The following is a 19952-nucleotide window of genomic DNA, read 5'->3' as shown; positions in this document are numbered from 1 at the left end:
AGGAGAGGGAGAGGGAGAGGGAGAGGGAGAGGGAGAGGGTATTATTAATATTTGAAATGGAGTTTCGCTTTTGTTGCCCAGGCTAGAGTGCGACGGCGCCATCTCTGCTCACTGCAACCTCTGCCTCCTGGGTTCAAGCAATTCTGCTTCAGCCTCCCGAGTAGCTGGGATTACAGGTATGTGCCAGCACGCCCGGCTAATTTTGTATTTTTAGTAGAGACAGGGTTTCTCCATGTTGGTCAGGCTGGTCTTGAACTCCCGACCTCAGGTGATCCACCTGCCTCAGCCTCCCAAAGTGCTGGGATTACAGGCTTGAGCCACCGCGCCCGGCCTGCAAAGCCATTTCTAACTCTTGGGCCCAGAAAGGATCACCAATTTCCCTGTCATTCTCCGTTAGACTATTCGCTACCGAGACGATTTTTTTTTTTTTTTTTTTTTTTTTTTTTTTGAGACGAGGTGGAGGGGCGGGGGTTCTCGCTATCTTGCTCAAGCTGATCTCGAACTCCTGGGTTCGATCAATACTCAGACAATCTTGGCAGGCGCAGGAGGACCAAATTCTAGGGAATGAGATCGAGACTCTCCGCTCTCTCCCTTCCATGTTTTCTTTTTGATTGGCCCTCGACGATCCTCAGTGACGCCTCCCGCACCGCCTCTCCCGAGAGTCAGCAGCCCTCGCTTTTCCGTGCGCACGCGCAGTATCCCGATTGGCTCTGCCCTAGCGGATTGATGGGCAGGTCAACCAATGGTCTCGTAATGTAGGTGGAGCGAGCCCTCGAGGATGTCCACGACCCGGCCTCTCGCTGAATATTCATGAGAGAGGCGGGTCGACGCCGCTGTACAGTCTGGCCGGCGCCATGAAGTGAGAAGGGGGCTGGGGGTCGCGGCTCGCTAGCGGGCTCGGGGGGTCTTGAAGATGGGGTCATCGGTGGGCGCGCCTGGGTCCCCAGGGGGCGAGGGGAGGCTGAAGGGGTGGAGCGGGGGCAGCTGCAGGGAGCAGCGGTGATAGCGAGGAGACACTGAGGGGGCCCCGAGGCTCCTGAGGACCTGAGGGTTACCGGGGGCGCCGGGCAGGTCACCCTCCTGGGCCCGCCGACCGGGCAGTGTGGAGGCGGGAGAGGGGCTGAGGGGACGGGAACTGACCCAGCAGCCCCTGCCTCCAGGCTCAACGTGGACGGGCTCCTGGTCTACTTCCCGTACGACTACATCTACCCCGAGCAGTTCTCCTACATGCGGGAGCTCAAACGCACGCTGGACGCCAAGGTGGGTGGCCGGTGGGCCCGACCCGCCCACTCGACCGGTGGGGCTGCCACGCCTGGGCCTAAGACAGATTGCAGCACGTCTGGATTTTAGAAGTCCGAGGTCCTTGGGAATCCAGGACCCCATAATCTTCCGTTATCTAAAATAATAATGGTGAATAGGCTGGGCGCTGTGGCTCGCGCCTGTAATCCCAGCGCTTTGGGAGGCCGAGGCGGGCGGATCACTTGAGGTCAGGAGTTGGAGACCAGCCTGGCCAACTGGCTAATAAAAAATTAGCCAGGTGTGTTGGCGGGCGCCTGTAATCCCAGCTACTCGGGAGGCTGAGGCAGGAGGATCGCTTGAGGCCAGGAGTTGGAGGCTGCAGTGAGTCATGATTGTGCCACTGCATTCCAGCCTGGGCAACAGAGTGAGACCTGTCTCTTAAAAAAGAAGGGAGAAAAATTCACTATATATCAGCTACTGTGCTAAATATTTAACCTGCAATTTCTCACTAATCCTCATAGTCATCTTATGAGGAAGATTTTATTATTAGGCCCATTTTATTTATTTATTTTTGAGATTGAATTACAGGTGCGCGCCACCACATCCGGTTAATTTTTTGTATTTTTAGTAGAGACAGGGTTTCACCTTGTTGGCCCAGCTGGTCTCGGAACTCCTGACCTCAGGTGATCCACCTGCCTCGGCCTCCCAAAGTGCTGGGATTACAGGTGTGAGCCACCACACCTGGCCTTAGGCCGATTTTAGAGATAGGGATACTGAGGTCTGGGGAGGTGAAGGTACTTGCCTAAGACCACTCAACAAGGAGGAGGCAGAAGTGAGGTTCAAACCCACTGCCCAATCTTAACTGCTGCTGTGTTATCCTGCTGTTCTGAGTTGGTGGCATTGGGGGTCGGGGAGAGTCCCCAGAGTTTGTGTGCCCAAGGTTCCGAGACCCTGTGTGTTGCCCCTCTGGTCCCCAACATGCAGGGTCATGGAGTTCTGGAGATGCCCTCAGGCACTGGGAAGACAGTGTCCCTGTTGGCCCTGATCATGGCATACCAGCGGGTGAGTGATGCGCTGAACCCGTAAAGGCAGACAAAGGAAGGGGCGGGACAGGGACTGAGTCCGCTTGTTATCGGCAGGCATATCCGCTGGAGGTGACCAAACTCATCTACTGCTCAAGAACTGTGCCGGAGATTGAGAAGGTGAGCCGGGACTCATCCTGGTGCTCCAGCCCCACTGTTCCCTAGGCCCCATTGGTCCCCCTGGTGGTGGCCGTCACCAGCTTTTGGGGGTGTTTGGGAAGCTGGGGAAGAGGCTGGGACCTGGCAGGGCAGGGGTTGGTGCCTCCAATGAACACGAGCTCCCCCTGCCCCCTCAACTTTGGAGTAGGTGATTGAAGAGCTTCGAAAGTTGCTCAACTTCTATGAGAAGCAGGAGGACGAGAAGCTGCAGTTTCTGGGGCTGGCTCTGAGCTCCCGCAAAAACTTGTGTATTCACCCTGAGGTGAGCACCCATTCCTTCTCCTTGCCCTTAGCCCAGAGGTAGAGGAAACTCTTTCATCCAGCCACAAGTCCTGGATCCCCAGGCCGGATCTTTTGCAAAGGCATGCGGTGGCTACACACAGAATTCCTGTCTCAGTGGTCAAATTCTCATTCATTGTAGCCCAGGCAAGCACACTTCCTCCAGGGAGTCTTCGAATTCTCCCCAGGCTGGGAGAGGTTAAAAAGGCAGCTGTGAGAGTCTCTGGCAGGCCTGGTTTCCTGGCTCTGAAACTTACTAGCCGGGTATTTATGGAGAGTCATTTTCTGCCACCTGGGCCTCAGTCTTCCTTTCTGTAAAATGGGGATAATTATGTACCTGCCTCATAAGGTTGCTGATAATAAAATTGGGTGAAATGTTGCAGCCGATGCCCTTAGCATGTACAAAGAGCTAAAAGAATGTTAGAAATTCTCATGATACGCCAGGTGCGGTGGTTCATGCCTATAGTCCCAGCACTTTGGGAGTCTGAGGTGGGCAGATCATTTGAGGTCAGGAGTTCGAGACCACCCTGGCCAACACGGCGAAACCCCATTTCTACTAAAAATAGAAAAATTAGCCGGGGCTGGTGGTGTATACATTGGTAATGCCAATCACTTGTACCCGGGAGGCAGAGGTTGCAGTGAGCTGAGGTCATGCCACTGCACTCCAGCCTGGGTGACAGAGTAAGACTCTGTCTAAAAAAAAAAGAAATTGTCATGATATTTATATGCATAACAATATATGTCAAATACAATATTAGTTGTTATCATTAAATTATGCTATAAAATCATTGTACTTGGCTGGGCGTGGTGGCTCACGCCTATAATCCCAGCACTTTGGGAGGCCGAGGCGGGTGGACGCCTGAGGTCGGGAGTTCGAGACCAGCCTGGCCAATATGGAGAAACCCCATCTCTACTGAAAAAAAATAGAAAAATTAGCTGGGCACATGCCTGTAATCCCAGCTACTTGGGAGGCTGAGACAGGAGAATCGCTCAAACCCCTGAGGGGGAGGTTGCAGTGAGCCAAGATCGCACCACTGCACTCCAGCCTGGGCAACAAGAGTGAAACTCCGTCTCAAAAAAAAAAAAAAAATTGTACTCACTGTGTGCCAGGCACTGTTCTGAATACTTTACGTGTGGTAACTCACAGAATGTATATATGTGTATATATTATACTTACATATATATGTGTGTGTATATATGTTTTTATTTGTGTGTGTGTGTGTGTGTGTATATTTTGTTTGTTTGTTTTTGAGACGGAGTCTCACTCTGTCACCCAGGCTGGAGTGCAGTGGAGTGATCTTGGCTCACTGCAAGCTCCGCCTCCCAGGTTCAAGCAATTCTCCTGCCTCAGCCTCCTGAGTAGCTAGGATTAGAGGCGCCCTATACTACACCCGGCTAATTTGTGTGTTTTTAGTAGAGACAGTGTTTCACCATGTTGGTTAGGCTGGTCTCTAACTCCCAACCTCGTGATCCGCCCGCCTTAGCCTCCCAAAGTGCTGGGATTACAGGCATGAGCCATCGTGCCTAGCCTTATTTATTATTATTATTTTTGAGACGGAGTTTCACTCTTGTTGCCCAGGCTAGAGTGCAGTGGCGTGATCTCGGTTCACTACAACCTCCACCTCCCAGGTTCAAGCGATTCTTCTGCCTCAGTTTCCTGAGTAGCTGGGATTACAGGCGCCCACCACCACGCCCGGCTAGTTTTTTGTATTTTTAATAGAGATGGGGTTTCATCATGTTGGCCAGGCTGGTCTCAAACTCCCACACTGGGCCCACAGACTATATATTATATCGCATTATTTCTAAGAATATATTAGAAATAATACATCTAGTGGATGACAAAGAGCACAGGCCTCGGTGACTGATGAAAGGGGAAATGAAGAAGGAAGGGCTGGCTGCCTTGGAGCTTTCCCTTTGGCATAGGAAAAGGATTTGTTCTTCAGAAAGATAGCCTTAGGCTGTGATGGTGCCTTAGAGGGTACAGAGCAGGTCAGGGGTAAGGGGAGTCCCAGACTGTGCGGAACTTCCTTTGATTCTTAGGCCCTGCCAGGGTTCTATGTGTTTTGGCATTTCCAAGGATGAAGTAGTTATCCTCAACCTATATGCTAAAGATTTTTCAGGCTTATTGTTTTAAAATATTAGTTTTGGGCCAGGCGTGGTGGCTCACGCCTGTAATCCCAGCACTTTGGGAGGCTGAGGCGGGTGAATCACCTGAGATCAGGAGTTCGAGACCAGCTTAATCAACATGGAGAAACCCCATCACTACTAAAAAGACAAAATTAGCTGGGTGTGGTGGCACATGTCTGTAATCCCAGCTACTCGGGAGGCTGAGACAGGAGAATCGCTTGAACCTGGGAGGCGGAGATTGTGGTGAGCTGAGATCGTGCCATTGCACTCCAGCCTGGGCAACAGAGCAAGACTCCATCTCAAAAAATAATAAATAATAAAATAAAATAAAATATTAGTTTTGGCTGGCTGGGTGCTGTGGCTCAGCCTGTAATCCCAGCGCTTTGGGAGGCTGAGGTGGGAGGATTGCTTGAGACCAGGAGTTTGAGACCAGCCTGGGCAACATAGCAAGACCTCATATCGACTAAGAAGACAAAAATTAGCTGGGCATGGTGGTGCACACCTGTGGCCTCAGCTACTCGGGAGGCTGAGTGGGGGAAGGATCACTTAAGCCTGGGAGGTCAAGGATGTAGTGAGCCGTGATTGCGCCACTGCATTCCAGCCTGAGTAGCGGAGTGACTTGTCTCCAAAAATATGTATGTATAACTTGTAAGAATGTAACAATTTTACTACTCTTTTTTTTTTTGAGAGGGAGTCTCACTCCATGGCCCAGGATGGAGTACAGTGGCATGATCTCGGCTCACTGCAACCTCTGCCTCCTGGGTTCAAGGGAGTCTCCTGCCTCAGCCTCCTGAGTAGCTGGGATTCGAAGTGTGCACCACCACACCTGACTCATTTTTGTATTTTTATTTTTACTTATTTTTTTGAGATGGTGTCTCTCTCTGTCGCCCAGGCTGGAGTGCTATGGCGCGATCTCTGCTCACTGCAACCTCCGCCTTCCAGGTACAAGCGATTCTCCTGCCTCAGCCTCCCGAGTAACTGGGATTACAGGCGTGCGCCACCACGCCTGGCTAATGTATTTTTAGTGGAGACAGGGTTTCACCATGTCGGCCAGGCTGGTCTCAAACTCCTGACCTCGTGATCTCCCCACCTCAGCCTCACAAAGTGCTGGGATTACAGGCGTGAGCCACCGCGCCCAGCCCAATTTTACTACTCTCGTATCCCTGTATTAAGTTCCCACGTGTCTTAACTAATAATGCAACGGACTGAGGTTCAAGTTGTCCAAAACCCCAGCCAGCTGGGAGGTGTGGAGACCTGGGTTTGAAGAGTGGTTGGGTTTCCACCCTGTCTGGATGCTAAGATGCCCCACACCCCCAGGTGACACCCCTGCGCTTTGGGAAGGACGTCGATGGGAAATGCCACAGCCTCACAGCCTCCTATGTGCGGGCGCAGTACCAGCATGATACTAGCCTGCCCCACTGCCGCTTCTATGAGGTTCCTGGAGGGCAGGGCTGAGGGAGGGAGGCAGGACGGGTTGCCTGGGGCAGGCAGCCTCCCTGACCCCTGGCACTCTTGTCCCAGGAATTTGATGCCCATGGGCGTGAGGTGCCCCTCTCCGCTGGCATCTACAACCTGGATGACCTGAAGGCCCTGGGGCGGCGCCAGGGCTGGTGCCCATACTTCCTTGCTCGATACTCAGTGAGGAGGCTGGTGGGGTGGGCAGAGGGGCAAGTGTGAGGGTGTGGGCTGCCCCCCCATCTGTCTGCACATGTCTGTCTGTTGCTTGCTGTGAGTCTGCCTGTCGGCATCTCCCTCTTGGTGGGTGCCCGTATCTGTTGGTCTGTCTCTATCCATCCGCTCATACTTCTGCCTGGCCTGTGTCTGCCTCTGCAGGCCTGTGTGGGAGTGACGGGCCAGTGTGGCCAGGGGTAGGGGTAGGGGTTGGGGTGGCAGGGCCCTGGTAACCCTGCTCCCTGGTCCCCGAGATCCTGCATGCCAATGTGGTGGTGTATAGCTACCACTACCTCCTGGACCCCAAGATTGCAGACCTGGTGTCCAAGGAACTGGCCCGCAAGGCTGTCGTGGTCTTCGACGAGGCCCACAACATTGGTGAGGGGGGCGCCAGGGGCCAAAGGGACGCCAGCTCCTCTGAGTGAGGCCCCTGCAAGCCTGCCTGAGCCGGTTGTCTCCCCCTTCTCCAGACAACGTCTGCATCGACTCCATGAGCGTCAACCTCACCCGCCGGACCCTTGACCGGTGCCAGGGCAACCTGGAGACCCTGCAGAAGACGGTGCTCAGGTGGGGCTGGGGACGGCTGGCGGTGGTGCCCGCCCTGCCCCTGGGACCCTGGCCTCTGTCTGACTTGTCACCAGGGTTGCCAGCCCCGTCTCAGCCCCAGCTCATCTCCCCGCAGGATCAAAGAGACAGACGAGCAGCGACTGCGGGACGAGTACCGGCGTCTGGTGGAGGGGCTGCGGGAGGCCAGCGTCGCCCGGGAGACGGACGCCCACCTGGCCAACCCCGTGCTGCCGGACGAAGTGCTGCAGGGTGAGCCCCCACCCCCTGCTGCCCCCCAGTCCCTTTCCCGCCTCCCCGTGGCCGCTGATAGCGTCTCCTCGCAGAGGCGGTGCCTGGCTCCATCCGCACGGCCGAGCATTTCCTGGGCTTCCTGCGGCGGCTACTGGAGTACGTGAAGTGGCGGCTCCGTGTGCAGCATGTGGTGCAGGAGAGCCCGCCCGCCTTCCTGAGCGGCCTGGCCCAGCGCGTGTGCATCCAGCGCAAGCCCCTCAGGTGCGGCCCCAGACAGTGCGCGGGGTGGGGGCTCGGCAGGTCCCGGTTATGCAGAGCCGTGTCCTCCACGCCTGTAGCCCCGGGTCACCATTGCAGCGTCAGGAGTGAGTGAGCTGGGCGAGGCATGTGGGACCCTGTCTGGTCTAACCTGGCGGGTCCGGGAGCAAGGTTGGAACTGATCCTGGGTCCCTGCGTTGGGCAGGGGCCTGGCAGGCAACACGTGGCTGGATTGGAGAATCTACCCCACGCAGGAGAGTGTAGTGGGAGCACCATTTACAGAGGGGCAGGCTGGGGGAGGAGCCAAGGAGGGTGGGAGGTGAGAGCTGGGAGCTAAGCCAGGCCACAGCGGCAGGGAGGGAGTATGTTGAGAACCAACTGGTGGGAGCCTGGACAGGGGCTCCTGCTGGGAGCAGAAACCAGAACCTGAGCCTCGCAGGCTGGGAGCTGGGGGAGGAGGCCCCGGCCCATGTCTCTTCGCACCGATGCCTCTAATCTTCCAAACCTGAGGGCAGGGGCGTCCCCATGGAGCAGTCTGGGCGCATTTTGGGGGAGTCAGTCTCTTGAGGCACAGGGCAGGCAGAGAATGACCAAGGGATACGAGGGGGCTTTTCCTTTGGGTAAGTCATGGGTCTTCTCTGAACTGCAGTTTCCTGCTTTGTAAAATGGCCAGGGAGTCGGATCTTTACTTCACAGGGTTCTGTGGTGGTTAATGAGAGAGCAGCGAAGCCAATCACCTACCCTGCCCTGAGCACTAAGGAGGAGCTAAGCCCTTTATGTTCCTTACCTCAGTTGCACCCCCAGTACAGCATCCCCACCCTGCAAATGAGGATGCTGGGACTCCCAGAGGGGAAGCCTTTGCTCAGAGCCACACAGCACTGTGCCCGATAGTTGGGGCTTGAAGCCAGGCTTGTGGGCTCCAAAGGCCCTGGCTGCCCTGCCTCTGTGGGTGAAGCCACCTTCCGTGTGGGTTTGCCCATCTTCCCCAGGATTGGAGACTTGTGAGGGCACAGAGGGGATCTCAGTCACTCAACACACATTCCCCAAGTGCCTGCTCCATGCTGGGGACACAGCCGTAGAGGCTCCATGGCCCAGTGGGGGGGACAGACTCATCCCCAGCTAGCGACCAGCCAGGGTAGGCGCCCGGGGTTAGAGGAGCCAGGCTGGGAGGGCTGGCGTGTGGGAGGCAGGTTTGCAAGTGCGGCTGCCCGCCTGGCTTCAAAGCCAGCTGCTCCATGACCCGTCCCCGAGGCTGAGAGCCTCGGCCCTGCCTGTGTGCGGTTGTGGCCGAGCGGCCTGCACATGAGTGAGTGTGTGGACGCGGTATCCTGGGACTCTGTGGGATGTGGGTGATGACTGCATTCCTCTGTGAGCCCATGGGCTTCCGACACCGTGTGTGTCCCCACAGGTGCATGAGAGGCAGTGGGAGGGGTTCTGGGTGTGAATGCGTGACCATGTGGCCATGCAGGATTAATACCATGACTGGGGGGTTCTGGGTGTGATTGTGCGTCTCTTGTTTTGATCAGAACCCACTTAGGGCCGGGTGCAGTGGCTCACACCTGTCATCCCAGCACTTTGGGAGGCCGAGGCAGGTGGATCACGAGGTCAGAAGTTTGAGACCAGCCTGGCCAACATAGTGAAAGCTCATCTCTACTAAAAGTACAAAAATTAGCTGAGTGTGGTGGCAGGCACCTGTAATCCCAGCTACTTGGGAGGCCGAGGCAGGAGAATCATTTGATTGGGAGGCGGAGGTTGCAGTGAGCCAAGATGGCGCCAGTGCTCTCTAGCTTGGATGACAGGGCAAGACTCCGTCTGAAAAAAAAAAAAAAAGAAAAAAAGAAATAAAAGAACCCACTTAGGAGGTAGTGCTAGCAGGTGTGACAAGTGACCACATGACTCTGGAGTGTCTGATTATTGCTCTGTCTGTGCCATTATGTGGCAGTGGCTGTTGGTGACATGCAGGTTTACAGCGTGGGGGTGCAAGTTTCCAAAACAGGCCCAGTGCCCGCCCTCACCAAGTGCCCATTGTCTGGGGAGACAGGAACATGACCACGATGGCAGAGGAGTGCCCACTGTCTGGGGAGACAGGCACGTGACCGCCGTGATGGCGGACGCAGGGCTGCTGGTCCTGCTCATGCTTCCGTCTGCCCCCCGACCCCGTCTCTCCTCCCCACCAGATTCTGTGCTGAACGCCTCCGGTCCCTGCTGTACACTCTGGAGATCACTGACCTTGCTGACTTCTCCCCGCTCACCCTCCTTGCTAACTTTGCCACCCTTGTCAGCACCTATGCCAAAGGTAAGCTCACCTTTTTCTGTCCCTGCTGGGCCTCCTAGCAGCTGGAATCAGGGTCCCAGCAGAGTCTAGAGGGTTGTTGGCAGGAACTTGGACACACAGGGCTTTGTGGGGCTTGGCTTGGAAGTGTGGGCTCTATTTTGAAGGCAGTGGGGAGCCATAGTTGGTCCTTGAGTAAGCCTTGTGCTCAGATTTATATTTTCAAAGACTTCTCAGGCTGCAGAGTGGAGAAGGATGGCATGGGCAGTGGTAAGGGATGAGGCCAGAGAAATTCTATGGGGTCAGCTCACACTAGAGGGCACGGTAATGAGTTGATCTTTGTGCTCCTGAGGGCACTGGGGAGCCATGGCAGGTTCTAGCAACCAAGGTGCCAGGTCAGATTTGTGCTTTGTGCTTTTTTTTTTTTTTTTTTTTTTTTATTGAGACAGTCTTGCTCTGTTGCCAGGCTTGAGTGCAGTGGTGTGATCTCGGCTCACTGCAGCCTCCACCTCCTGGGTTCAAGCAATTCTCCTGCCTCAGCCTCGCGAATATCTGGGACTACAGGCGCGTGCCACTATGCCCAGCTAATTTTTATATTTTTAGTAGAGATGGGGTTTCGCCGTGTTGGCCAGGATGGTCTCGATCTCCCGACCTCATGATCCACTGGCCTCGGCCTCCCAAAGTGCTGGGATTACAGGCGTGAGCCACCGCACCTGGCCCAGATTTGTGCTTTGGAAAGATTTCTTCTGGGTGCCGGACGTGGTGGCTCATGCCTGTAATCCCAGCACTTTGGGACGGTGAGGCAGGCAGATGACCTGAGGTCAGGAGTTCGAGACCAGCCTGGTGAACGTGGCGAAACCCCGTCTTTACTAAAAATACAAAAATTAGCCGGGGCCGGACATGGTGGCTCACGCCCATAATCCCAGCAGTTTGGGGTGCCAAGGTGGGCAGATCACTTGAGGTCAGGAGTTTGAGACCAGCCTGACCAACATGGTAAAACTTGTCTCTACTAAAAATACAACAATTTGCCAGGCATGGTGGCGGGCTCCTATAATCCCAGCTACTTGAGAGGCTGAGGCAGGAGAATTGCTTGAGCCCAGGAGGCAGAGATTACAGTGAGCCAAGATTGTGGCACTGCACTCCAGCCTGGGCGACAGAGCAAGACTTCGTCTCAAAAAAAAAAAAAAGGCCGGGCGTGGTGGCTTACGCCTGTAATCCCAGTATTTTGGGAGGCCAAGGCAGGCGGATCGCGAGGTCAGGAGATGGAGACCATCCTGGCTAACACGGTGAAACCCCGTCTCTACTAAAAATACGAAAAATTAGCCGGGCGTGGTGGCGGGCGCCTGTAGTCCCAGCTACTCAGGAGGCTGAGGCAGGAGAATGGCGTGAACTCAGGAGGCAGAGCTTGCAGTGAGCCGAGATCGTGCCACTGCACTCCAGCCTGGGCGACAGAGCAAAGACTCCGTCTCAAAAAAAAAAAAAATAGGCCTGACGTAGTGGCTCATGTCTGTAATCCCAGCACTTTGGGAGGCCGAGGTGGGTGGATCACCTGAGGTCAGGAGTTCGAGACCAGCCTGACCAACATGGTGAAACCCCGTCTCTACTAAAAATACAAAAATTAGCTGGACGTGGTGGTGCGCACCTGTAGTTCCAACTACTCAGGAGGCTGAGGCAGGAGAATTGCTTGAACCTGGGAGGCAGAGGTTGCAGTGAGCCGAGATCACACCAGCTGCACTCCAGCCTGGGCAAAAACGAGAATCCATCTCAAAAAAAAAAAAAAAAAGAAAGTTTTTCTGGCAGAGACTAGAGGCAGGAGACTGGGTGGCAGGCAGGGACTTGAGCAGGAGGGGAGGTGCCTTGGCCAGGATGTGGCCATGGGGAGAGAGAGAGGTGTGGTTTGGAGAGAGATGTGGGAGGTAGAGAGGCTGGGATGTGGGGAGCGTGGTGCCTGGGCTTTGGCACTAGGGACAAGAGGAGTAGAGGCTGATGCTCAGATTTTCAGGTTGCGAGAGAGGGCCATCATTATGGAGGCTTTATGGGCCAGTGTTCCCTCCCCATCCTCAGCGTGAAGCTGACCAGGGGCTCAGTCTGCCTCCTGGGGGTTTCTCCTGTACCCAGGAAACCAGATCGGGCCTCATGTCCTGCGGCAGGGCCTGACAGGAGGATGGAGATCTGGGCCCCTGCCCTGGGGCTGGGTAGCGATGCCGGCTGGCTGCTGCTTCTCTCTGTCTCTCTGTCCTGCCCCATCTTCCATCCCTGCCTTTGTCATTCTCTACCCACTATTTCCCATCTGCCAACACCTCATGTTCTTTCACCTGGATCATCCTTCCTCATCTTCCTCATCCCCCAACCACTTCCCCCTCATCCTTAGCTTTTCAGCTTAGTAGAGATGTCTTCTCCAGGAAGCCCTCCCTGACCTCCAGGCTGAGTCAGGCCCCTCCTCTGGGCACCTCTGTCCCAGCACTGCCCACTCTCAGTCATCACTATCTGAGCTATCTGAGGACAAGTCTGTCTCCTACTGGACTGCGAACCCATGCGAGCAGGGGCAAGGCTGGCTTGGTCACCACTGTGTCCCCAGCACAGAGGACTTGATTTTTTTTCACTGTGTGAAACTGAATATATAAATTCATTCATTCATTTATTTCTTCAACAAACAGGCCAGGCTCAGCACTTTGGAAGCAGCAGGAACCAAAAAAGATCTCATCCCTAACCCCCCAGAACTTATATTCCAGATGGGAAAACCAGTAGCAAAGATGCGGCCAAATAAACAAGGAAATAATTCCAGAAAGTGACAGTTATCATGAAAAAAAATACGTTGTTGTGTTGGAATATGTCTGCGTAGAAAAGGTGGCTGGGGAGGGCCTCTCGGAGGGGCTGACTTTTGAGCAGTCTCAGATGACCAAATGGAGCCGCCTTGGGAGGTTTTCCAGGCCACATGGGACCAGCAAGTGTAAAGGCCCTGGGGGGACTGAGCCTGCTGATTTTTGAAGGTCAGGCACCAGGCCACTGGAGGCGTGTGGGGGCCCTGGGAGGCTTCTGGGGGCGGGGAGGTGACATGGCCGGACTCAGGTTTCCATAGGGTCCCTCTGGCTGCCGTGAAGCGAGCAGGGGATGATAGGTCCAGGCAGAGGTGATGGTGGCTGGCCCTGCGTGGGGTCGGGGGCAGTGGTCGGATTGCAGGTAGGTTTTGGAGGCAGAGCTGCCTGGCTTTGCTGATGGCTTAGGTAGAAAGCTTGGGAGGCCAGGCGCAGTGGCTCATACTTGTAATCCTGGCACTTTGGGAGCCTGAGGCGGGCGGATCACTGGAGGTCCCCCAGCTCTACTAAAAATACAGAAATTAGCTGAGCGTGTTGTAGAGGGGCGTACCTATAATCCCAGCTACTCAAGAGGCTGAGGCAGGAGAATCAATCACTTGAACCCAGGAGGCAGAGCTTGCAGTGAGCCAAGATCATGCCACTGCACTCTAGCCTGGGCGACAGAGCGAGGCTCCATCTCAAAAAACAAAAACAAGAAAAGGTCATGGGAGAAAGCGCGAGGCTCTGGCTCCTGGCTTTGGAGTGGGTGCTGGGCGGCCCCTGCGGTGCTGGGAGAGTGAGCAGTGGGCGGGGCTGTGGCACTACTTGGGATCCTTCGTGAAAGTTTGCACAGGTGTGGGCCCGAAGCGGACAGGTTGGGGTGTATTTTGGACTCAGATGCCTGGTTTGGGGCTTAAGCAGCTCACGTTTGGTCCCATTCACTCCCAGGCAGTACAGGGTGGAGACTGGGGTGAAGCAAGGGAGCGGGAGAGGGAATGACTGAGTGGGTGCAGCTGTGGCTGTAGTGGGGAATCTCACCCCTCCTTGCCTACCCTCTGCAGGCTTCACCATCATCATCGAGCCCTTTGACGACAGAACCCCGACCATTGCCAACCCCATCCTGCACTTCAGGTGGGACCCTGCCTGGTGAGGGTGTGAATGCACTGTGGGTCGGGGACCCAGCCCCCCGGGCCCTCACCGCCCTCATCTCTCTCCAGCTGCATGGATGCCTCGCTGGCCATCAAACCTGTATTCGAGCGTTTCCAGTCTGTCATCATCACATCTGGGGTGAGGACCCTTCCCCTGTCCCTTCCTAGTCCCTGGCCTCCCTCCATGGGCCTCCTGGTCCCTGCCCAGTCCTGCTGAGATCTCTCCCACTGTCCCCCCTACAGACACTGTCCCCGCTGGACATCTACCCCAAGATCCTGGACTTCCACCCCGTCACCATGGCAACCTTCACCATGACGCTGGCACGGGTCTGCCTCTGCCCTATGGTGAGTGGGAGAGGCTAGGGCTGGGGCCGGGAGGGGAGATGGGAGCAAGGGGCTGCCCTCCTTCCTTCGCTTCCCCCACTGCTCAGGCAGGAGAGCTTTACAGCGAAGAGGCTGGGTTCGGGATTCGGACAGACTTAGGCTTGATTCTGCTTCTCTGTGGGCTCGACTCTCAAGCCTCAGTTTTCTCATCTGTGAAATGGGAATGTATCCTCCCCAATCTCCCAGGGTGGTTGAGAGGATTGAGAGAGAGAACTGGGGTAAAACACTTAGGTCGCCCAGGGCCTGGCACAGGTAGGCGCTTAGTCAGCATCTTAGTTAACATCTTGCCGGGTACGTGGTCTGGCTGTGACCCAGGTAAGTGAGCCTTCCTCTCCGTCTCCGTCTCTGTAACATGTGCATGTCAGCCTGGGCCCTCAGTCCGTTATCTGAAGTCCCGAGGCTGGATGTAGTTTTTTGTTTTTGTTTTGAGACGGAGTCTTGCTCTGTTGCCCAGGCTGGAGTGCAGTGGTGCGGATCTCAGCTCACTGCAACCTCCGCCTCCTGGATTCAGGTGATTCTCGTGCTTCAGCCTCCTGAGTAGCTGGGATTACAGGCATGTGCCATGATGCCCAGCTAATTTTTGTAATTTTAGTAGAGACGGGGTTTCACCACGTTGGCCAGGCTGGTCTGAAACTCCTGACCTCAAGTGATCCACCACCCTCCTGGTCCTCACAAAGTGCTGGGATTACAGGCGTGAGCCACTGCATGCAGCCATTTGTTTTGGAATTCAGAATTTTCCAGCCTTTAGAGACAAAGCATATGCTGTGTGGTGTGTGATGCCCTCAGTGGGGTCTGGGCGGCTCCCCTGAGTCAAACTCCTATTTCGGCAGTAAAAGATTTGGAAGCATCACACTAAGGAGTAAGTCAGGCCTCTGGAGAGACTCGGGGCAGGGCAGGTTTTGCTACTTAATAAGTTTGTGCCAAACTTGAAAAAGAAATGTGTTCAGAGCTTTTGGCTTTTGGAGTTGCCTGTCAGAGGTTGTGAACCGGTAGTGACCACGCACCGCATGGTGGTTGTGTGAGGTTGCTGGCTGGTGGGATGCCCACTGGCATGGTGAGGGTGTTCTTCGGGATCCGGCTGGCCTGGGGCCTGGGGCTGGCTAGAGCGTAGCTGCTGTTGGAGAGTGTGGACAGACTCAGGTCTGGTTCCATCTTTGCCACCTATTTGCTGTGTGACCTTGGGCAGGCATCTCACCTTCTCTGAGCCCAGGTCATTTGTGCAATGCAGATAACAGGGTTGCTGAGGGTTCATTCAATGACATTGTGTTTATAAAAAGTTTAGAGCAGACTGGGTGTGGTCGCTCATGCTTGTAATCCCAGCACTTTGGGAGGCCAAGGCGGGATGGTCGCTTGAGGCCAGGTGTTCAAGACCAGCCTGGGCAACATGGTGACAACCTGTCTCTATTTTAAAAAAAAAAAGGCTTAGAACAGCACCAGCAGGTGTTCAGCACTCAGGCTGGAGCAGTTGCTGCTGCCTTGCTTATCATGACCTCTGTTGCTCTCTTCAGATCATCGGCCGTGGCAATGACCAGGTGGCCATCAGCTCCAAATTTGAGACCCGGGAGGATATTGGTATGCTGCCAGTGGGGCTGGTTTCTGTGGGTTCCAAGAGGGGAGGTGTATCAGTCAGATGGGCAGAGTCATGCTGCTGTAACAAATATCCCTGGCCTCAGTTGCTCAGCCCAGAGCTTGCTTCTTGCCCGTGGTACACGTCCACTGTGAGCTGGTAGGGGCCTGCCCTGTGTCTCCTCACCTGGGAACCTCCACCGCTGGGTGTGTCAGAGGCAGCGTGGTGTGACAGGCGGGATCACAGTGGTCATGGTGAATAGTGCACTGGTTGCTAAGGGTGCTCCCCTGGAAGTGACACATGGCGTTTTTTTGAGGCAGAGTCTTGCTCTGTTGCCTAGGCTGGAGTGCAGTGGCATGATCTCGGCTCACTGCAATCTCTGCCTTGCGGGTTCAAGCGATTCTCGTGCCTCAGCCTCCCGAGTAGGTGGGATTACAGGCGTGTGCCACCATGCTGGGCTAATTTTTGTATTTTTAGTAGAGACGGGGTTTCGCCATGTTGGCCAGGCTGATCTCAAACTCCTGACTTCAGATGATCCACCCGCCTCGGCCTCCCAAAGTGCTGGGATTACAGGCGTGAGCCACAGCGCCCAGCCCCTTCTGCACTCATGTCATTGGCCATGGCAAATCACATAGCGAGGCGTGACTTCAGGAAGTGGCAAGGAGGGTCCTCAAACACGCCCGGGAGGAGGAGGAGGGGGATGTGTGTGAACAGCCTGACAGCCAGCCTCGGTGGGGTTTCCAGAAACTCCTAGTTCTAAGACACAGAAGGGAGGAGGACCTGGGTCAGGAGAGGGCCCAACCTCTGACCCCTTGCAGCTGTGATCCGGAACTACGGGAACCTCCTGCTGGAGATGTCTGCTGTGGTCCCTGATGGCATCGTGGCCTTCTTCACCAGCTACCAGTACATGGAGAGCACCGTGGCCTCCTGGTATGAGCAGGTACGCCTGGCCACCCCCTCCCTGCACCTGCTCTCCTCAGCCCCTAGCACTGCACCGCTATGTCAGCTTTATTCCTCTTACACTCTGATGGTGACAGGTTTCCTGTGTGACAGGAGAGTGCGTGCAGCATGTAGGAATGGGGTGTAAGCGGCACACACCCCATGCCCCGCCCCCAGTACATCAGGCTGAGAATGCAGATATAAGCCCCAATGTGGGCCCCTCCCTCAGAGGAGTACCATGTGGTGGAGTCACCCCCACGTTCTAGGTTCCTTGCTTCTCTGCTGCTCTTTGGGGTTACCCATCCCTGTGATCCTCCAGCACAGATGGCCTGGTGGGGAGGCCCATGTAGCAGGCGTGGCTCTAGCTGGGTTAGAGGAAGGTTCTAGAGAATTAAGGCTGGACCGAGACTCGGGTCGAGCCTCTCAAGGGTCTGCAGGAGCCCCTTCAGGGAAGCAGGTAGAGGAGGTCGTGGGGCATTCTGGAAACAGGGCTCACCACAGCCAGGCCCTGGGTGACCAGCAGGACATGGGCGGGAGGGGAGGCCACTCTGCACTTTGTGCCTCTGAGCACACCATGGCCAGGCTCTCAGGAGTGGGTGAAAGCACTTTGGGGTGAGGTGAGTGAACTTGGCTAATCCAGGTATTGGAATGGCACGCATGGGAGGCGGGGACCTCATCCTCACAGCCAGGACATCGGCCTTGTGCTTCAATAGGCAGCTTCCACGCGGCGGGAAAGGTGACCCGGTCCCCACAGCCCAGGTGCCTTTTGTGTCCTACTTAAGACACCTTTGCCTACCCCAAGGTCATAAAGAGAGGCTCCTGTGTTTCCTTCTAGGAGCTTGTGGTTTTAGCTTTCCCATCCAGGTCTATGAGGTACCTCAAATTCATCTTTGTATGTGGTGTGAAGTAGGGGGTCAAGGTTCATTTTTTGGTTCCATTTGGAAATCCACTTGCTCCAGTAAAAGCTCTCCCCACTGAACTACACAGGTGGCTGTGTGTTTCTGGACTCTCCATTCTGTCCCACTGGTCTGTGTCTGTCCTTGCATCGGCTCCACACTGTCTATATTGTAGTGTCATATGGGAAGTCTCAGGGCAGCCTCTGATTGGCTCTGCCTGCCTCACAGTCAGCACCTCCACCAATCGCTGGCAGGGGTTGGGGTTCCCTGATTGGCCACCCGCTTGGGCCACATGCCTGCCCCACTTATCCAGCGGTGATTGGTCCCCACCCAGATCACTGTTTCCCCAAAGAAGTGAGGTTGGACAATTCCACCCTCCCTCCCCACATCTCAGATGAGCCAGCTGAGGCCCAGAGAAATGGTGATGTGGGAGTCCCCAGAAGAGTTGGATGTAACCAGGATGGCCGTGCCCTGAACCCACCCTCTGCCACCCCAACCCTGACCTCCCTGGGTCCTTCCCCAGGGGATCCTTGAGAACATCCAGAGGAACAAGCTGCTCTTTATTGAAACCCAGGATGGTGCCGAAACCAGTGTCGCCCTGGAGAAGTACCAGGAGGTGGGTGTGCGAGGCCAGCGTGGAGGGGGTGGGGGAGGTGGCTCCGAGGAGTGACCTAACTTGCGTCTCGGCCTCCCCACCTCAGGCCTGCGAGAATGGCCGCGGGGCCATCCTGCTGTCAGTGGCCCGGGGCAAAGTGTCCGAGGGAATCGACTTTGGTGAGTGGACTGGGCTCTTCCTCCCCAGGTGTCTTCCCAGAGCTCTCTGGAACACCTGCCCGCTCTGCTGTCTGCTCCTGCGGGGAACCACCCACCCACAGCCTAGGTGCACAGAGGGGCCCTCCCCTCCTCTCTGTCCGTAGGCACCCGGCAGGAACACACCCTCTCTCCACCACTCAGACACAGCATCCTGGGTCGCGTGAGGCTGTCCCTGTCCCACCAGCCACACTTGTAACCCCCCTTGCCCCTCTCCTCTGCCCACCAGTGCACCACTACGGGCGGGCCGTCATCATGTTTGGTGTCCCCTACGTCTACACACAGAGCCGCATTCTCAAGGTGAGTAGCTCTGGCTCCCAGGGAGTCCCAGAGTGTTAGGACCAAGGGAGGGATGGCTCCCCCACCTCCCCAACTTCTCATCCTCCATATCTGCAGGCGCGGCTGGAATACCTGCGGGACCAGTTCCAGATTCGTGAGAACGACTTTCTTACCTTCGATGCCATGCGCCATGCGGCCCAGTGTGTGGGTCGGGCCATCAGGGGCAAGACGGACTACGGCCTCATGGTCTTTGCCGACAAGGTGCAGGTTCAGGGGTGCCCCTGTGCTCCCATCCCAGGTTCTGAGAACCAGGCTGTTTCCCGTTCATTTCCCAGATGGGGTGGGTCGCAGGGTGGAGAGTGGCCCAGGCTCCCCGAAACTCGGGTTCTGACCTTCTCTCCTGCCCACAGCGGTTTGCCCGTGGGGACAAGAGGGGGAAGCTGCCCCGCTGGATCCAGGAGCACCTCACAGATGCCAACCTCAATCTGACCGTGGACGAGGGTGTCCAGGTGGCCAAGTACTTCCTGCGGCAGATGGCACAGCCCTTCCACCGGGTGAGGCCCGCGTCCCCCTCCCGGCCCCTCCCAGGCTGAGCTCCTCCTCCAGAAAGGCCCCTTGGATTCTCCCCATTCCCCACTCTCAGCCTGCCTGTCCTCTTGCCCTCAGCAAAGAAAAGTTTATCGTGCATCTACGTGCCAGGCTCTGGGGGGTAGGGGGAGATTCGAGGGGCCACAGATGCCAGCAGGTGGCCCAGGCAAGGCAGGGTGAGAGAAGTTGGGGTGAGGAGGCATTGGGCGTTTTCAGGAGAGACTATGCCGGCCTGGGGAAAACCGGTCCTTCTCCGACTCCCTGACTGGCTCCTCCCTCAGCCCCATCTTATGTTGACACGGATGGCCCGCTCTGGATTATACGGACATCTCCAAATTCAAACATCCTGTCCCTACTGGCCGTCATGTTGAAGACCCCTAATGCCCATCAGGGGCGGGTAGTCGGGGAAGTGCAGCAGCTGCCTGGGCCCCTGCCCAACAGTGCCCCCTTCTCCCTTTCCTCTGTTCTCTGCAGGAGGATCAGCTGGGCCTGTCCCTGCTCAGCCTGGAACAGCTAGAATCAGAGGAGACGCTGCAGAGGATAGAGCAGATTGCTCAGCAGCTCTGAGTGGGGCGGGTGGGGCCATAAACAGTTCCTGGTGACTCCTGAGTCTTGCCTGGCCCGGCCCTGGGTCCCAGCGGCGGTGGTGCTGGAAGGTCTT

General features: G+C 56.0%; 1 protein-coding gene across 4 annotated transcripts; it reads left to right on the top strand.

Moving 5' to 3' along the window:
- The first annotated feature begins 735 nt into the window (after positions 1 to 735).
- ERCC2 (ERCC excision repair 2, TFIIH core complex helicase subunit) lies at positions 736 to 19893 on the top strand. Of its 4 annotated transcripts, none has more exons than XM_054463669.2 (23): positions 736 to 859; positions 1161 to 1260; positions 2224 to 2301; positions 2379 to 2441; positions 2629 to 2742; positions 6204 to 6320; positions 6408 to 6524; positions 6812 to 6935; positions 7028 to 7124; positions 7240 to 7373; positions 7448 to 7616; positions 9791 to 9909; positions 13742 to 13811; positions 13898 to 13967; positions 14072 to 14173; positions 15721 to 15784; positions 16598 to 16719; positions 18138 to 18230; positions 18316 to 18388; positions 18654 to 18724; positions 18821 to 18964; positions 19114 to 19257; positions 19766 to 19893. In XM_054463669.2, exons 1-23 carry the CDS (start codon positions 855 to 857, stop codon positions 19856 to 19858), a joined length of 2283 nt encoding a protein of 760 aa, XP_054319644.1. In that variant the 5' UTR covers positions 736 to 854; the 3' UTR covers positions 19859 to 19893. The 4 variants fall into 4 exon arrangements, with proteins under 4 accessions (XP_054319644.1, XP_054319645.1, XP_063514209.1 ...); XM_054463670.2 differs by lacking the exon at positions 736 to 859 and adding an exon at positions 902 to 925; XM_063658139.1 differs by lacking the exons at positions 736 to 859; positions 1161 to 1260; positions 2224 to 2301; positions 2379 to 2441 and adding an exon at positions 5755 to 5828 and having other exon boundaries at positions 2630 to 2742.
- The last annotated feature ends 59 nt before the right edge of the window (positions 19894 to 19952 follow it).

The sequence above is a fragment of the Pongo pygmaeus genome, chromosome 20, assembly GCF_028885625.2.
Source record: "Pongo pygmaeus isolate AG05252 chromosome 20, NHGRI_mPonPyg2-v2.0_pri, whole genome shotgun sequence".
In the NCBI taxonomy this organism is placed as follows: domain Eukaryota; kingdom Metazoa; phylum Chordata; class Mammalia; order Primates; family Hominidae; genus Pongo; species Pongo pygmaeus.
The sequence above is the reverse complement of the archived record's forward strand: the minus strand, read 5'-3'. Positions and strand labels throughout refer to the sequence as shown.